At 36.0% G+C, this 19,076-nt stretch overlaps 1 protein-coding gene across 1 annotated transcript in view; it reads right to left on the reverse strand.

Annotated features, from left to right (window-relative positions):
• LOC140141134 (aminopeptidase O-like) overlaps positions 1–19,076 on the reverse strand; it is a 32,715-nt gene that overhangs the window by 8,043 nt on the left and 5,596 nt on the right. The window contains exons 2-9 of the mRNA XM_072162930.1: positions 13,619–14,325; positions 12,960–13,130; positions 11,607–11,768; positions 5,664–5,903; positions 4,510–4,696; positions 3,383–3,595; positions 1,673–1,821; positions 539–662 (exon numbers count right to left, since the gene is read on the reverse strand). Coding sequence (XP_072019031.1) covers positions 539–662; positions 1,673–1,821; positions 3,383–3,595; positions 4,510–4,696; positions 5,664–5,903; positions 11,607–11,768; positions 12,960–13,130; positions 13,619–14,316 — 1,944 coding nt within the window. The 5' untranslated portion in view covers positions 14,317–14,325. The remainder of the gene's footprint in view (positions 1–538; positions 663–1,672; positions 1,822–3,382; positions 3,596–4,509; positions 4,697–5,663; positions 5,904–11,606; positions 11,769–12,959; positions 13,131–13,618; positions 14,326–19,076) is intronic.

Here is a 19,076-nt window from a genome sequence, read left to right on the forward strand (position 1 = left end):
CAAATTTCTTGTGTCTGCATCCTCATTTGCTAGATATGATATTTACCCGCCAAACCGTGGACCTAGTATTACACCTACCATGGAGGACCTATATTATACCCCATATACATTGTTACGACGTCTAGCACCTTCTGCCACTCTCTTACGACCATGGCGGTCCACGGTTGCCGTGGGTCCACACTTTATAAGTGAAATGTCATAGGTGGGTCCACATTTGTCGGCAAAAACAAACATACACATACAGTTGTACAAATCCCTCCTACATATAGACTAAATAGAGCCCCTTTAAAGAAAACAGTTAACTCCATGAGAACTACCTAACGATTGGCCAAAAAGAAGTTTTCATTATCAATTGGCCCAATCAGCAACATTGTCAGAATAATTTCACCACACAAAAATATTGGGATGAATTATTTGCAAAGTTCTATTCCGATTGGTGATTTAAGTGAAGATATCATGTATCGTAATTAACCAATCAGAGGCAATGTTAGATCAGCAGGTAGTGCTCAGGGGGGTTAACATAGAACCATATATTTACCACGTCATTGACTTGTTGGACTAGACTGTTTCCCTGTGTGAAGTCTTCTTCTCTTAATGCCTTGGGCATTCCTGAACAGTCTAACCAATCCTTGTAGATCATATCCATGGTAATGCCCTTTGACCTATGATAAGAAAAATGAGAAGCAAAGAATTACAAAGAGGGGGAGATTTTAATTGTGTGATATTTCTAAAGATTTATGACATGAGCCTGAGGTGTATTTATTTTCCACAGGTGCCCACTGTTTGCAGACAGAGACAATCTTTTACAATCCGTCAACTTGATTTAAATACAGTTGGAAAGATCACTTAACCGGACTGAACTATTAAACTATTTACGAACAGAACAATCAAGTTGCGTTAACATCTGTATCTCTTTCTTTCCTTACTTTTACTGAAAATATGAAAACAAATTAACATTCATATCCTTGGAGTTAGAGTATCACTTACAACTGATATTATTTTGTTATTATAATGCTGTAAACCTTCTCTTTTAAAAATACACATATATATGTGATGCGATCAAGCAAAATCAGTCGGAACTCGGAAATATATTAAATATTCAGTTTCATATAGGATAGTAAAAATAATTTACACAGCTGGATTTTGCAGAAAACCCCATTTAAATTGAACAACCAGTTCCAAAGATATGAGCAATTAAAGAGATTTCAAAACAAGAGGAAACAAAACGAAATAGTTCCTTTGTTTGGCTATATCTCAAAATCAATAAATCCGAGTTCCGACTGATTTTGCTTGATCGCATCACATATGTGCATCGGTACACACCATCTTCATTCTGTGTAGCCGTATTGACCACATATCAGAGCAACCTCAGCCAGAAAGTGATTGAGGATGTGCATATGACGTATCATACCGTAAATATGGCGGACTACTCAAATGTATTCAACAAAAGCATGATTGCAATCTACCGCAACAGTTTGTCTCATACACATGACAAATGCACCAAGATCAAATAGGTTGATGACAACATTTGATTGAATGGACTGCACTGCGCCATGATTACCTTTGTTTGGATTCAATCAATAATTTCACGCACAACCTCTAATACTACCAAGATGAAGGCTAGCATGCATTTTTTCGAACACATAGACTTTGATCAAGACTTTCAACTTACTTGAGGTTTGGATACATATCAAACATGAGTGTAAAGATTTCCTTGGATAAGACTAGCTTGCCGTGATACTTGTGTACATAGGCTCTAATCACGTTGAGGAGTTGTGCTGCACCGATATGCTTGGCTAGATACTGTAGCAAAAAATATCCCTGGATGATGAAAAAGAAAGAACATATATTTGAAAATTGGTAATGAAAATAAATACATTCTCTTAACCCGGCGAGGGATGTGCGGCTGGGATTCCCAACACATACCCTTAAAATATACCAAATTGACAAAAAGATACCCACAAATATACTATTGTTTGACCATTTCTGTTCAAAATTACACTAAATTGGCTAAAGACCAATGAAGAAAAATTATCCACTTTTTCCAGATTTTTTATTTTTGAAAGCAAGTTTTCTAACCCAAATTTACACCAAAAGGCCTGAAAATAAACCAAACCTGCCATACATATCTGTACCGCTTTTCCATTAAGAACCTCCTACCCCCGGCTCTTACCCATTCCACAATAGGTAATGACAAGGGTATCCTTGTCTCAAAATACCATTTTCTGAATCTTTTCTTTAGTTTCATCAATTTTGTCTGGCTCTGGTACCTCATACAGTCACAAAATGGCATCCTGCGTGTATTTATATAGGGTTGGCCAGTAGATGTCCTCTAACTAGCGATCAAGTGTCACAGGTCTGTGTCAAGTCATATATATACTGGTGTCAGGTAAACTAAGGTCAACATTATCTCATTTTCACTGTGCATTCACCCCACATGTGACAAATAGTTGCTTCTTTCCGTACATTAGGCTATTCCATTTGAAATCCATACTACCCCTGTGGAAGATTTGGCAAATATCTTCCACAGAAGGAGTATGTTTTTCAAATGTAACTGGTCAGGGTTAATCATTTTGAAACACATACTCCCCATATAAACACATCAAAAGAAATAAGTCCCCCTCTCAAAATTGTGTCATAACATCGTAGAATAAAACTTTGTACCAATAAAACTAACTGAGAAATAATTATATGACTGTTTGCTAAGGGTTGTGTGAAAATGAAAGATGTCAATGACTTCATGGCTGAATGAGCCCATATTGAAGACAAAAACTGCCCGTTCCAAAAGTCACAAAGTAGGCCTATGCTTGTTAACTGCAAGGTGTATTGAGACAAGGAATGAGACTGACCATCTTACCACTCACTGTGCTGAGCTCTGCATCAAGATGGGGATTTGCATGGCTGAATGATCAAGAACGTTCACTTGGTGAGGATTTTAAACTGCACTTAACCACAGTCCACATGGGTTTTGCATTAGTGACAAGCCATGAATCAACTTTTGTGACAAGCATAGGCCTACTTTGTGACTTTTGAAAAGAGCAGTTTTTGTCTTCAATATGGGCTCATTCAGCCCTGAAGTTCTGGACATCTTTCATTTTCACACAACATTTAGTAAACAGTCATATAATTATTTCAAAGTTAGTTTTATTGGTACAAAACGAAACTTTACAATGCTATGACGAAATAATGGAAGGGGGACTTATTTTTGTTGATGTGTTTATAATGGCTTTACTTATATCTGCCACAACTAGTGTGAGTATTTTAAATGGAAGATACCCAATTGTCTATTGTATTCAAAACTCATACTCCCTCTGTGGAGGACTTTAACTAAATCTTCCCCTAGGGGGAATATGGATTCTAAATAGAATATCCCATTCCTTACCTTTAGATAATGCACCTGTAGGAACCATTTGTCCGGGTTCAACCCATTCTTCACAAAAGCCATCTTGCCTCCCTGTGGTAGACTTCCCCCTCCTTTACCCATTGGTCTCATAATCTGTAACTCTGCCACTGTGTTCTGTAGCTCTGCTTTCAAGGCGTGGAAGCGGATTAATGACCGCAGGTTGGAATACTCTTTGAATTGCTGTTGTGTCCACTGATAAAAACAATTGACAGAAATTGTTGATATATATGGAAAGAGAATTGTATTGTCAGTGGTTATTTAAACAAGAAAAAGTGCAATTAGGAAAAAAATGTGGGATACATTATCCAGCAAATGTCTTGTGAGTTAAGTTTGGCAATTTGAAAAGAGTCATCATTTTTGTGCCACACAATTTTTGTGAAATTTATACACGTTCTTTAAGGCCTATATAGGAAAAGGTACATGTAATATATTTGCAGGTACAATTTTGTGAATCCATGTAATTTACACAAATTTGAAAAATGTTCATCATGCATGCAAACATTTCATGCTTTTATACATGTACAGTTAGAGCAATGATGAATAGAAAAGAAACAAGAAAGGAAGGCATATACATTCTAAATAAACTAAGATTCTGGTAGTTATATTGCTTCATGTTTTTTTTCTGACCAAGCAGGTTGTTTGATTTAAATCATGCTGATTTAAACACAATTTCTTTAAAAAAATCATTGATTTAAATCAACTTTTTCCATTTTTGATAAACTAAGTTAATTTCATCCTTAAATTGACTGTTTTACTTCAATTCTAATGCTTCTACAACATTTGGATACAATTAAAATACCTCTATGATGCCATTTTATCTATTGCTATAAATTCATGTTCAAGGTGCAGAATTCAACAGTTTTTTTCCCATGATTTTTGCCAAATTTTTCTTTGAAATTTTCACATGTAATTATAAAAATTTTTATTTAAATAAAAAAAAATCCAATTTAAATTTTTAAAAATCTGATTTTTTTTTTTAATTTAAAAATCATCAACCTTGTGATCAAGCATTAACTGAAAAAAAAATACTGGAATAAAAAAAAAGAATGTCAAAATTTACAAGACTTTGCTACCTTGAACAAAAGATTTAATTCTTTTGGCCTTACCCCTTCTGCTAAAGCATGTGTAGGATCCTCCATGTATGTTGCGAACCCTTCACTCAGCCACTCCTCCGTCCAGTCTTTTGCACCAATTAGAATGCCAAACCATGAATGGCTGATTTCATGTGCCAAGCGAGGGCGTAAGCTACCGTCGCCTGTGATCAACGTCTGTGACACAAAGACTATGCTGGGACTGCAAAATGACATAATATCAAATATATTGTGTTATCACACGTTTTATCGGAAGTTTTACCACGCTTGCCTGATGCATAATAATTTTCAGTGTTCCCATAATTTCCATAAATTATCAACCTCTTTTATATTAACAATATCTGTAGCTGGCTTGCAGTATCCAAAATGAGGAAAATATTGATCCGGACAACCTAACCCTAGATTCTGCTTGTCCTTAACATATTAAGTCGTCCCAAAAATGTGTCATATTTTTGGTGCAAAAAAACCTAATTTTTTGATGTTTTTACTCAGGAACTCCATAGTAAAGAATTTGGAAACATTTGCCATTCTTATCATGCAAATTTCAACCACTGCATTGGTTAAATCAGTGAAATGGATAATGAAAAATATTCAGAACTGAAAACTAAATATTAAATTATGCAGCACACTAGCTGTGATCTGGGAAAGTTTATGAGAAATTGTAAAGAAAATACTGTTGGAGATCTTGATGATACAAAGGACATTGAAACATGATGTCTAGTTTTAGGCCTGTAAATTTATTATAAATCATGATTTTTGAGGTAAAAGATAGGGTTGTTTGTCGGACAAATGCATGGTTCATTGTAGCTTTCCAAATGATTTTTTGGACAAGAGCACAAGTGCTTATTTTGAACACTGCTAGTTTAACTACATAGTCACAGGGATAGGCCTATAAAAACATCACAGATTAATATCAATATATTTTATTTCAAGAATTATCTTGCAACATCTCACATGAAACATCAAAAATTATTGAATATCAAAAGTCTTATATTTTTATTTACTTTCTTTTTAAATGTGCAAAATATAAACCAGGCAGGTTACCTATATCTTAATGTGGGTCTACTTTTTCAGAGTAGTGGTAAAAGCCTAACAATTCCCACCAAATACGAGCTGATCAAACTATAGTTATGGCACTGATTGTCAAAATTTCAAATTATCATCCTTACCTTGCTAATCCAATACTGGCAAAGCACTTAGGCATGATCACCACATCCAACCTAGGGAACGGATGCGCACCCAACATCTCAAAGAGGGCGCTCATGTAACGTGGAATGTACTCAGCAAACTCCGTAACGGCCATTGGCAGGATGGAGGCTGGTGCGTAGATGCGTGATGGCACCACTGGTTGGTCTGTACGGTTGATGCGACATGGCCATGGCTCATGATCGCAATCTGTCTTTGGATATCTGTAATCGAAATATAAATTTTGCACGTTTTAACAAACAGCAGCTATTGATGTTTCTTGCATGTTTTGTGGACACTATTTCTGCCAATGCCCTTGTGTACATACATTACTTTTTTCCAATGCCAAATATTTTTTCAAGGGGCACTTTTTAGCAAAAAAAAAGGTGGCAACCCCTTTCGTCTGTGTACATGTATTTGAGAACTGCTGGAATCTAGAGAGGTTCAATAAATAACTGAAAATAAAAAATTGCAACTTATATTTTTCTTCTGTTGTGTCCTTATAGTAAACTCTATTTCACCCACTGTTGTACGACGGGGTATCAAAAAGTTTTAGAAATCGCCCAGAAGTGAAAGAGCTTTATCAATGAAATTTTGTCAGTGCAATCACTGGTCCTTATGTACACTATGGTGCAAAAATGGTCTCATAAGTTTACTTTTTTTTACAGGAGCTAGATGTCACTACCTGCCTATGTAACCGCATAACCAGCAAAATGGAGAAAATTGAGGCATGCAGCATGATTAAGTTCCATTTTGAGGGTTACAGTGCCCAGAAAATCTGTGATGAATCTGTGACGACAGTGACATATCACAATCACCACCGAAGATAACTTTCATTTCATCATCAATTTTCTAGGCACTGCAACCCTTCAAAAGCAGAATCTTAATAATGCTGCTTGCCTCAATTTTCTCAATCTTGCAGTTTATGCGCAGTAACTGGGGCAGCAGGTTATTGGCATCTAGTGCCACCTGTAAAAAAGTAAACATACCTATGAGACCATATTTAGACCATAATGTACATAAGAACCAGTGATTGCACTGACAAAATTTCATTGATATAGCTCTTTCACTTCTGGGCGATTTCTAAAACTTTTTGATACCCCCTCGTACACAACTCTGGGCATTAAAAGTGCAGTAAAAGAACACAACAACCCAAACTAAAAAAAGGTTGTGATGAAGAGCCTCTGATCAACGTGAAAAAAGTACCTTGTATTGGACAACCACCTCGTTTTTAATTCCCTTTAACAATAAGGAAATAATTATCTTTTGTCTCTCCTAGTTGCACAATCCACTTCACAACGAGTAGCAATTCAAGACCAACTCTTGACATTCCACTTCAAAACGAGTAATACTAATCTGAGATCTCCAGGCCATTATTTGTACGGAGCATTGTCTTGTTAATGCTAAGTGGCAAAATACTTAAAGGAGGATTTTGTGATCCTAGCATCCTCTTTTTATGACATTTTCAGTAGATATCCACAAAAACAGCTTATTCCCAAAATTTCAGTTGATTCCGATTTTGCGTAAATGCATGATTATGTGTATTACACTGCTCCATAGGCTACTGTATTCAAATTTGATGATATTTTTACTAAACAAATTAATCTGCATTGTACATAAACATTATGTATAATGTAGCCAGAGGTTTCCAGTGATATAAAAATCTCAACTTTTTTTTAGATAAGTGGGTGCCCCTTTAACATTGGGTGGAATAAGTACTTGTTTTGTACCTCATTTTGCTACTTTGGGTGGAATAAAAAGCATGTGGATTACCCTCACATTATATTTCACTACAGATCGTCTGCTATATAAATTTGTAATAAATTTACCACTGTTTACACTGAAATAATTCAATGAGTTCAGTAAGGGCTCATATTGAAATTCCCTTACACAGGAAGGTGTGCACCATCCTGCAGCTTTCCTGTGCTAGCCTTCTTTTGTTAAAATCCTGGGCAGGGTGTATCACTGATGCATAAAATCCATCCGTTTTATGACCGAGCTTTCCTGAGGTGCGCGCTTAGCGAGGGGAATCCTGCCTTCTTTCTGTGTGAAAACTTGGTAAGGTATTTCAATATGAGCCCTAAACTGACAAGTGAATCCCCCCCATTCCAAATAAAAACCTAAAATCTGATTGATTCACAAGTTCCTGATATGATCAGCTCATCATTTAATAAACCCACTTGTCAAATGTCAATGTTAAATTTGAGATACTCCGATATAATAATCTCCTTTGGTTTAGTACATACTGCAAATCACGAAATGGTTAAAGAAACAATCAGAGAATGTTGTCTTTCTATGTAATGTTGTTATTTATGTTGGATATTTAATTACTTTCTTTATTTTCCACAATACCCAAATGTCCCAAGCTAACATTAAATAGGGCACCTCTGCCTATACATGTAAATGCATAGTACCATTTATTCTTAACTATCACTAATTACTAGTATAAAGTTTGGCACACAATTTAATCTGATGAAAATTACCCAATTGTCTGCAATAAACAACCCCTTTAATAAATGCCACCCTTTTGAAAAATTGCAAGCTGGGGTGTGTATCACAATACAGATATGGTAAGTGAATTTGTTAGTGATATACATGTACACAAGTAAGAGCTACACATTGTCATTTTTTCTTTCAACTAAGGCTAATTAAATGACCAAAAAATGTGTGAACTAAGCTCCATGGACACAATCGGCCAAATTTTCAGCCTCTAATAACAATATTTTTATTGGTTATAATTTAGGGTTATCAATGTATTAAGCCAATCAGAGAATAGCTTGTCAGACAGAAGGGGAATAAGCTAGTTTGCTAATTAAGAGATCTAAAAGTTCTATTTTGATTGGTTACTCAGATGATTATATCATGTAATTAACCAATCAGGGGCTCTGTAAGAAAGGCAGTAGTGCCCATGGAGTAAGAATCTTTCTTCCCAAGACCAAATGAAATTCATTGGTTTGTGGTATCACAATTTCTGTGCACTTGGATCAATATTTTTACTACAAATATTACTAATTGGCAAAACAAATTTTACAATTTTGCTAAATCTAAAAAATAAAAGCCAAATTAAACATAACATCCCTGATTGCCTCTTCGATCTTGTTAGTATTGGAGTGATAATATCAATACACAGCTCGAGTTTATACCTGTGCCTAACATCATCCAAATCTGCAAACAATTCGGACCTCGTAGGGCAATTTACCACATTCCCTGGTATACATTGGCAATCCCATAATCCAACAGCTAAACATAGCATGGAGCAAGGCATCACCATATTTTACATAGTAGTGGTACGAGGTAAACCCTAGAAACCAAATTGCACATAAAAAAACCTATTATCTTGCAAAATAAAATAACTTCTCCCAAAATAAAGTAAGAATCTGATAAAAAGTACCCACACTTTGTCATATTCTTACTCCATTTGGCATAAAAGTTCACATACTTACGAGACAGAATGTTCCACAAAATAGTACTTTTTCATCATTGAAATAGAATATACTTTGTTTTCAAGCAGCACTTTATGATAAAACAGTTTTTGCTTATCAATTAAAGAGCAAAAATACATACCATTTTAACTTGCACATATACAAACTACTGATGACAATATCTGAATGAATTATTTAAAATCACAGATATTGAATTGTGTGGATCATTCTTACTCAGAACAAGCATGTAAATCTGAAACACATTTGATGCACTTTACTACACAATTATGGGTCTTTATGGGTATACATATACATGTAATACATGTCTTAGTGATTAAAAAGATACTCAAAATTTGTAATCATTCGTGCAATTGTGTATGATTGGTTCACATTTTGTGGAATCACAACTTGTTCCTACAGAAATGTACTTCTGATTTGAAACAATGGATATCTGGAAAATTGACACCACTTTTTCAGTATTTCGCTGAAACACTACCTCCATTTTGTATATGGTCATTTTCACGGTAAAGGGTGTAACTTTTGATTTTTAGGGTCAAAATTTCAAACCACTTAAATATGTTTCTGTTTACTGAAATCATGCATATAAGCAACTTAAATTCCAGTAAAATAATGTTTCAAGGCTTAAACCTTTTGATTTCTGATAAAAAAATTGACATTTCCACAACATTTTGGTTAAAATCTAAGAAAAAATGTATTTTACATAAGCTCAGAAAATTATGGCATGAAAGCTGGAATACATGTGAAATCCCATTCCAAAGTAAGTCAACAGATATAAGTTAAATTTTATACCATGTTTTGCTATGTTTGTAATTGCAGTTTTGAAAATTTTTATCATCAAGGGTCATTTGCAATGGAAATTTCCCAACCTTAAACACATTTTTTAAGTTTTAATTGGGTTCCTAAAATAATTTGAATGTCTAACTTTATGTACAAATACTACTTGATGAAAGGAACCTCCCAGCCAAGTTTCACAGAAATTGGAGTTATTTTTTAGGATTGGCAATTCAAGCGATTTGTGTTTCGGAGGCTTCAGTTAACAACACAGGTGATCATAAAAGTAAAATATTTGGCTAACTACATGTACTGCAAATTGACATGAAAAAATAGGTAAAAAATATCACAATTACCAATTTTCATGCTTTGCTTCTAAGTATTGAATTTCAGTTGTGACAAAAATTGCATTATCACAGCAAGTCATTTTTTTGTTTCGGAGGCTTCATGTTAACAATGGCTAAACACTGCAGAAGTGGTTTTTTTGAAAACAACACTGTTGGGATCATCTAAGCTGTTATTTTCTTGTGTGTATTGAATCAATGATTCTATGCGGCAGATATTGTAGATTTATAGCATGTTAACTTTTTCACCCATTTGTTAAGTATGGTGTTTTTTGCATGCGAAGCCTCCGAAACAGGCTTTTTGGGTATCAGTATATTTTTCAAACATTAACCATAATATCAAATTTTTTTTTAATTTATGACACTCTGCACATATCAAGTAACAATTACAATGCAGATATCAGTATGAAACACCAATTTAGATATGCATAGATGATAATTAACCTTATTGTTGTTTCGGAGGCTTCATTTGTTTCGGAGGCTTCAATTGTTAACGGAAAGTTTGTATTGGGTCCCATTTTCAAACGGTGATATATATCGCCACGATTTAAAAACAAGTGACTTGAGGATCTACTTTGCTACATTTTGACAAATAGATTGGATGAGCTCTTTTATTTATATTTGCCCAAGCTTGTTGAACAGTTTGTTTCGGAGGCTTCAAAAAAGTTAACGGAAAAACGGCTTTTTGAAGTCAAGAATTTATAAAAATTTAAAAAGCTTCCAAATCGACTAATTTTTGTTACCCATTTCAAGTTAAGATATCAACTGTTATGAATCAAGAAGAAGTGAAGAAATAACCAAGAATTATGAACCAAAGCTATACCCACAAAGTTTGTTGACAATTGTTAACGGAAAATGAAGCCTCCGAAACGACAAATATCGAAGACCGGTTCTCAAAAATACAGGGCTGTTCACAATTAAATCTAATGTGGCAGTGTTTACTGAACATATGACCATACTTTCAGGATAAGAAAAATTATCCATGAACTAACTGAAGAAAAAACAGGGTTTTACAAAATTGTTACTGTTTTTTAAAGTTTTTCAAAATGGCAATATTAGGTACATTTAAGCCTGCTAAAACTGAACGTAGTAACTCCCAAAGATGATTATGCTACCCAAGGTAGCTGCTAACTAGATGACTTATGTGGCCAAAAATCATGGAATTCTGTGGCTTTATTAGAACACTACGGATCAAAATGTTAAAAATCCAAAGTTACACCCTTTACCATGAAAATGACCATACAGAATAACAGTGCTTACACAATCAGGAATTTTTACTCAAATTTATGAATTTTAACACATATTCATACGGTGTAATAAAGTGCACCAAATGTCCTTCATTAAAATCCCATAGCATTCAACCCCCTACCTATCCAGCTCGGCTGACGGAAAGATTTGTCGTCGACATGTGGTAATCATGGTTCTCTGTTTGGCGCCAGGTACAGGGACGCCTGCACTCTTCCAATAGCCGATAGCCAGTGCTAGCACCGATGCTGGAACTGGCATGTTTGTGTGGTAGCTATATGCTCGGCTTCCCACGGGTTTTAATTGTAACTTAGTTTGTAATAAGATGTAGGGAAAGAGCAAGTTCTGTTTTTAAAAAACCCTAACAGTGCTATTATAATTATACAACATTGCTAAGGCCAAAAAAAAAAAGTTTGTCTCAAAGCTCACAAGTGGTTTGAAAACAAATGCGAAATGCAATTTTTTTTTTTAAATTCCTGACTTGGTATTTTTATGGTATTTTGAGAAAAAAAATCTGATTTTCGCCAAATTTTTCTGGGAAAAACTTAAAAAAATTTCCACATTTCTTTTTTTTTTTTTCTTCAAATCGCACGATTCTACAATACAAATGCGTGCGCAAGCTTTGAGACAAACTCTTTGGCCTAATTCATTTCTTCCTTTTTATGAAAAATAATGCTAGTCCTTCAGGAGAAATATTATATAACATTTTATAATCAGACACAATAACAGAGATGCCAGTCAGTGTTGTCAAAAAATCCTGAAATGGCAAAATATTTCCTGAAAAATGTACTTTGCCTATAGATACATTTGTACAGGATCATCCGAGTAAAATTTCCTGAAATCAGGAAATTTCCTGAAGACTGGCAACACTGCAATAAGCCTCAGTCCATTCGGTGGCATCATCACCTTCGTTTCAAAATGAGGGGTGTGAGTGACCGCAGATAAAAAAAAGTCTGAAAAACTCTGAAATTTGGAAAGCGCCTATACTGTACTTTTGTACAGAAGGGTGATGAAGAAAAGGAGATAAAAATCTAGATCAAAAAGTCTGAATTCAGATTTGAATCCGAACTCTCACACCCCTAAATAAACTGATGAAAGGGGGGGGTATAACAATCATAGAAAAATAGATTTTTCATATTATTGTTATGTCACAATCATTATCAATACTAAATTGTGCACTGACTGCATAAAGTATTTTAAACTAATGAAAGGGGGGGGGCTATAGCGATCATAGAAAAATAGATTTTTCATATTATTAAAATATGAAATTATGTCATTAATAATTAATAATTAAGGACATAATTTTGCATAGGACCGGCGCTACCTGGACGTTTCTTTTCAAAAATGCACTTACTACATATAAAAAAATGCAACATTCTTTTAAAAAAACAAGTGCTAGAACAATTTCAAGCTCAAAATATGATGCTACACATCAAAGTATTTTTGTGAAATTTCAATTATTTGTTCTTTTTCAAACTCACCATTTTGTTGTTGCGTGGTTTGTGCCTCCTGGTCCCCACTCATAAGCGCCACCCATCCCGCCGGTGCGTGTATCGTTGCCTGCCATGTTGCCATGGCGCCAGGCGGTTCCTGACAGGGGAATAGTGATCTGTTGTTTATCCATGCACCCTGGGTGAAAACACATTCCCTGCAAGAAACAATTGGCAATGTCAATACATCATAGTCTTCGTTTTATAAAGGAAGGTGACCTGACATATTTGGAAAATCAAATTCCCTAAAACTTATGTAAATAACATAAAATGTCGTCCGTTTGAAACATTCATGTAAAAAGAACACGTAAATGTTCCTTAAAAATGTGACTACATGTAATTCCTAGTACTGACATTTATACAATGTGATACTGGTAGTCTACAGTGTTTTTATAGTAATCATCATGATCATGTAATAAATTGATATCTGATGAGAGATCCTATTTTTCTCATTAACATATATTAAAATTAGGAGTTCCAAATCGGTGTATTTCCGAAGATATGATCAAAAAACTGTTGAATTAGTCACAAACACAGGCGTTTCTCTTCTCTTTTTCTTCAGTTTCTCTGCTCTTTATTAATATTATGACACCGGGGGTGCCCGCCTGTTTAAAAAGGGCTGTATATGCTACTGGGTTACACTTACCTGCCCGCCTGATCAAATGCCCATGTGAGTGATTTCCCATTTGGCTTTGTCTGATAATAAATTTTAATGCACGATGGGAAATTTTTGGCTTCTGTCACGCCCTCTTTCCAAATTCTTACGCACCAGGGCTCGACCGCAAATTGCAGCGGTCTGCCTGTGTGAGTTGTTGATTCTACAAACTTTTTGTTCCTTGTGGCAAAATCGTTCCGTCTGAAACCCAGAACGTCTGTGAGTGGTTGTGAGCAGACGCACGGTCGGCTTTTGTCCACGTTATTGGAAGAACTGTGCGTGTGCTTTTGATCTGCACCTGATGGAGTGATAAAAACCTCCTCGACCTTTGACACGGATATATCACAGCTATCAAGAATAAATGTGAAATTGTTGTTCCACGCATTTGCAGCATTGGTGCTGCTCTGTCCTCGTTGTCTTTTTGCAGCTTTGGCTGTGCTGTTCTTTCGTCCTCGTTTTGCGGGCGGCGGAGCGCCCCCTACATCGTCATTAGGTGATACATGAACGCCTTCTGCAGCTTCTTTTGCATTGGCCGTTTCCAAGAAGAGTGTAACGTTTCCTGATAAGACATGTTTTTCAAAACTCACAGACAGGTTCAAGTTATAGTGTCGTACTCGAATATCGGCCGTATTGGCCATCAACGGAAGGTCTTTGTTTGGATCCATGCCTCCGGGATCAAGATTCCACATAATAAGTTGCTGAAAAAGTAAAATTTTAGAGAACGATTAACTTATCAGTCACTCAAAAATACAAGGGTTGCTTGATTTAAATCACATTATTTTTTCATTTAAACAAATCTTTTTGAATTTGATTAATTATGAACAATTCAATGTTGCTTCAAATGGATAATCATCTGCATTATGGACTACTTTAAAGGGACCATTGAAAGAAAATATGATTTGGTATCAAAATAAAGCCCATAAAATATAGAATCAATATCTAAAACAATTGAAGAACTAACTTTTTTAGAAATAAAAATACAATGAAAACAACGTACTCGATTTACCCCCTTCCGACGCTACATCGCGCGTCATTTATCAAAAATGGAAAATTGGGTGCTTTCCGATGACGTCATTGTGGTTACGCTGTTTTGTGTTGTGTTGACATTTTTGCCCATGTGCCGGGACGATTTGACAACAGCGATCGCGATCTAAATATCAGATGCAATATTTTATACCACCACTTATATATTTTAAGGTCAAGTAAAAGCAAAATACCAGTTGATTGTCCACATGTTATCAAAAAGAGGAAGTGGAAGGCCTTTTTATTTATCATTTATTATTTTTTACAATGCAAATCGATCATTTATGTAGGCATATTATTCCGGACATTATTAGTTGGGTAACTTGTAGAGGAGGATGATAGGATCGAGGCTCTTGTTATTTGATGGTTCTCTGAGAGGATGATTAAAACAAAGCCTGTAAATATTAAAATGCTTATTGGGCAGAAGCAAATCTAATCAATTGACAATATTATTAACTTTTGAAACATTAAAGAAGAAAGACTTTTCGCAAGAAAATTTCAGACTCCCTCAATGGCAATGCCCTACAAAAGGAAGCGGGCGGGACGATCAATTATTTATTTTTTTACATTATCTAGTATGCAGCTTCTTATTTTACTTATTCATAAATTCAACCCCCGGTCAACATGACCAAGATAATGATTCCAATTACTTTATGTAGGCCCTACACGACATGTATAAAACCATAAAACTAATTATGAGTATGATACTGATAGTGACGATGACGAGGCGAGGGAATATCGCCGAGATTTGCAGCAACACCTAAATTGCACATGCTGTGCCGGCGCGAGCACCTCTCGTGCCTAGCTGGGCCCCATGGGTATTATTATAGGCCTATGTATTTTATTTTTCCGTAGGGCCTATACCTTAAACATGTTAAAATATTCAAGAGATGATTATTTTTCCCCAAAACCTGACAATTGGTAAAAAGCCTTTCTTCCATAAGTTATCTAAACTTTCAAAAGTGCTTATTTTCATACCCCAACATGCCAAAGTAGGCCCTACCGATTTTGCATATTTATTCCCCTATACCATGTGTATGGACACTAGCCAATATTATTTGATGCAGATAAAAGTTAAGATTCCCACGTATTCAAACATCGCATGGTTAAAGTAAAGAGTAGTTTGAACAAATTGGTGGTGTTCAACGATGTTTTAATTGACATAAAATTATATTCTGACGTTTCGTACAAAAGTACTTTATCAAAAGTACTTTTGATAAAGTATTCTTCATTATTATTTGAGCCGTTGGCACTGGGGCAGTAGCTGAACGGCAGATGAAGAACCTGACATGCAAGCTCCTGAAATAAATTACGAGGAGCTCCTACAAACATACATAGGCCTATAAGGCCTTCAAAAAGCCTATGCTACAAAAATAAAAGTACAAACATCAAATGAGTAATATATGCCTACACTTTTTTAATATTTTAATCTATGGGTGGTTAGGCCCGGGGTAGGCCTAGGCGGCTATGCGAAATTGATGTCAGTCATTTCTAAAAACGAACAATCCAGCCGGGCACGCTGTATATAGTTACAACATTTACCCAATCAACATAAACTTTGGAACTGTAGGCCTACCTTTGATTAAACGCTCGGACACTTTGCAGTTTGCACTTTCAAGTTTCAGTGGGAGTTGAGATTGGATTAGGCCTATAAGCATTGCCATAACGCAAACTAAAGGCTGACAGTAAATATTGTTCATTTGATTGTTTGGAGTGGCCTTTATATGTTCCTCTCGTGGTTCTTTATCTTCAAATTTGTTTCTCATTTTTCATAGGCTTTTAAAAATAAATAAAAATAAATTTCGCTTTTATATATAGAAGGAGCAGGAGGAAATTGGAGATCCCGGAGAAAACCTGCGAGAGCGAAAGCATTGAATCGGGATCCCGGATCGGGATAAACCAAGTTCACATGAGTCCTTCAGCCGCGCGCCGGGACTTGAAGTTGAACCCGGGACCTCACCCAGTAAACATTATAATATTGGCCCAGTAATGGCTTAAACCGGTCTACTTCTGGCAATACCGGACACGGCTGACGGTATAACGCCAGTACAAACCGATACTGGTCAATGTTTGGCCGCCGTTTTCTTACCAGGATAAGCTGTGCCGCACTTGGTCCATTATTGGGCCAATTGAAGACTACCCGAATATGGCATCGAGCCGGCACATACATACTGGTCCAGTTGCGGCAGACACTTGTAGGCCGGGCTTGTAGGCCCCGAGTGCCGGCCCTGTATTGGCCCAATGTTGCATTAATGTGGGCGTGGTTTTGAAACCCTGACATTTTCTACTATCAAAATACAATATTTGGTCAGTATCATCTTCATTTTGAAGGGCCACATGTTATTATTATTATAAAGAAGAGGCAGTGAGTTTGCGCTTGTTCCGAATATTTCATTTACTGCCTTGTAAAAAATCTACGTGAGCAAGGCATAATTTTTATCTGATGACACCATAGAATATATATTTCATTTATCAATGGCTCAGTTTTGTGAGCTTGGTTTGTTATCGACCTTTAATACTTTGCACATCAGTTAACACAAATTCAATTGTGCTGAGTGCAAGTAACCTGTAGGTCTCCTTTATAAAGAAGGAGATCTGGTTCAACAGGTGAAACTGACCAATAATGCCTGAACCAACCGGATAATCGAGGAATGAATAGAAGAATATTCCACAGCTAGACGTGGACCAAAATGAAATACAATAAAAAGGACCAAAATTGGACCATTACCGTTTGCTTACGGTTGCATAATGGCAATATATTGGCAATATTATATTGGCCCAGTACAGTATTGAATAAATTGGACCTCTACTGGGCCAATTTCAACCCATTTTGGCCCAGTGCTGGCAATATCTATTGGGCCAGTCGAATGCCCGTGTAGTATCGATCGCGTGTCGGACCAATACAGGCTACCATTCTTGGTCCTTTATAGCAGCTTTTATAGAGCCAGTATCGGGCCGATTGTATAATGTTTGTTGGGCAGTGGTGCAAGGCGAGGGAACAACCGCTGCGCCAACTCGCTCTCCCTGGTCCCGTAAGTGTGTCTCACACGCACACGGAGCGACCGCTTAAAGAAACAAACAATCACACTTTAAACATTCGCAATTCAGCTTCTAAACTTCGAGTCAGGATCGGCTTATGCTTTTTAGGCCCGGGCGGTGGTAGGCCTAAACCTAGGCCACACGCCCGGGAGGTAGGTCATTACGGCCTGAAGAAATTATGTCGCATGGGCTAACCCGAAACATCATGGCCTTCTCTTTCCTATCCTCACCAGATATTTCAGAGGAAAAGTAAAGAGTTGCTATATCAGAATGCCTCAAAACAAATGATACTCTCTTGCAAAAGCCGAGCAGCTAGCACAGCTTTGATTTTGTCAATGCCTAATATTGTGTTTTCCCGTTGTTGGCCAATTATTTTGCAACTAGACCTATCATAGTAGGCCTACCAGTCTATTGTCCGTCTCATGGTCGGCATCTTGCAACAGTCATTGTAGCTTTATATTATAATATCCGCTTTTAATATGTACTTGTAATGTTAGGTCTAAAAGCCACAGAAAAGTTCATTGCCGTAAACACGTTCACGCGCTGGTTTAGGACCAAGTCTGGCCTATGCAGTGTTGCCATGCAGCGGAAAGGATACCACTTTGACGTCATAGGGGTTGCCACGTGTCTCTGAACATATGAATTGGGCGGAACGACGCAATATTGGGCGCGTTGTCTTTATTTGCTGATTTGGGGGTAAAATGAAGGAAAATTGCATTTTCATTTTAGAAATGGATTCTATATGTTATTAGCTTTATTTTGATACCAAATCATATTTTCTTTCAATGGTCCCTTTAAGTTTTGATGTTCTTTATTATTTAAAAACTCTTTGTATGTCTTCAGTTAGATTTTTTTTCAATTTTCACAGATTTATTCAACATTTTACATCAATAATATTTTGCATTATCTAATTATGAGTGATAATTTATTTGATTTTAGTCGACTGAGTCGCCCAACAATTTAAACGTTTGTTTTTTGATCAATTACAAAAATAAAATTTTGCCATTGATTGAATTGTGTCTGTCAATCATTACATTACAATTTTTACTACCGTACTTGGGCTCTTTGATTTTTTCAAATAATTTCTTTATAATGATAGATTGAATCCACTGGCCCTCTGTAATTGCACAGAAATGATCCCGACGCCTTTATGGGGATGTTCTGTGGTTGAATTGGGGGAAAATAAATAAAATAAAAATCGAATAAAAAATTCTTTAAATACGATTTTTAATTTTTTTTCTAAATTAAAAAAAATATATCAGCAACCTAAACACTGGAAGTGCAACTTGTGACATTCAGTAATTTGAGACCTCTTTTGAGGTTAGTATGAATTCATTCAATGTTCTATCAATTTTACAGAGCATAATTTTATATACATAATTTCCAT

This window comes from Amphiura filiformis, chromosome 19 (genome assembly GCF_039555335.1).
Source record: "Amphiura filiformis chromosome 19, Afil_fr2py, whole genome shotgun sequence".
Taxonomy (NCBI): domain Eukaryota; kingdom Metazoa; phylum Echinodermata; class Ophiuroidea; order Amphilepidida; family Amphiuridae; genus Amphiura; species Amphiura filiformis.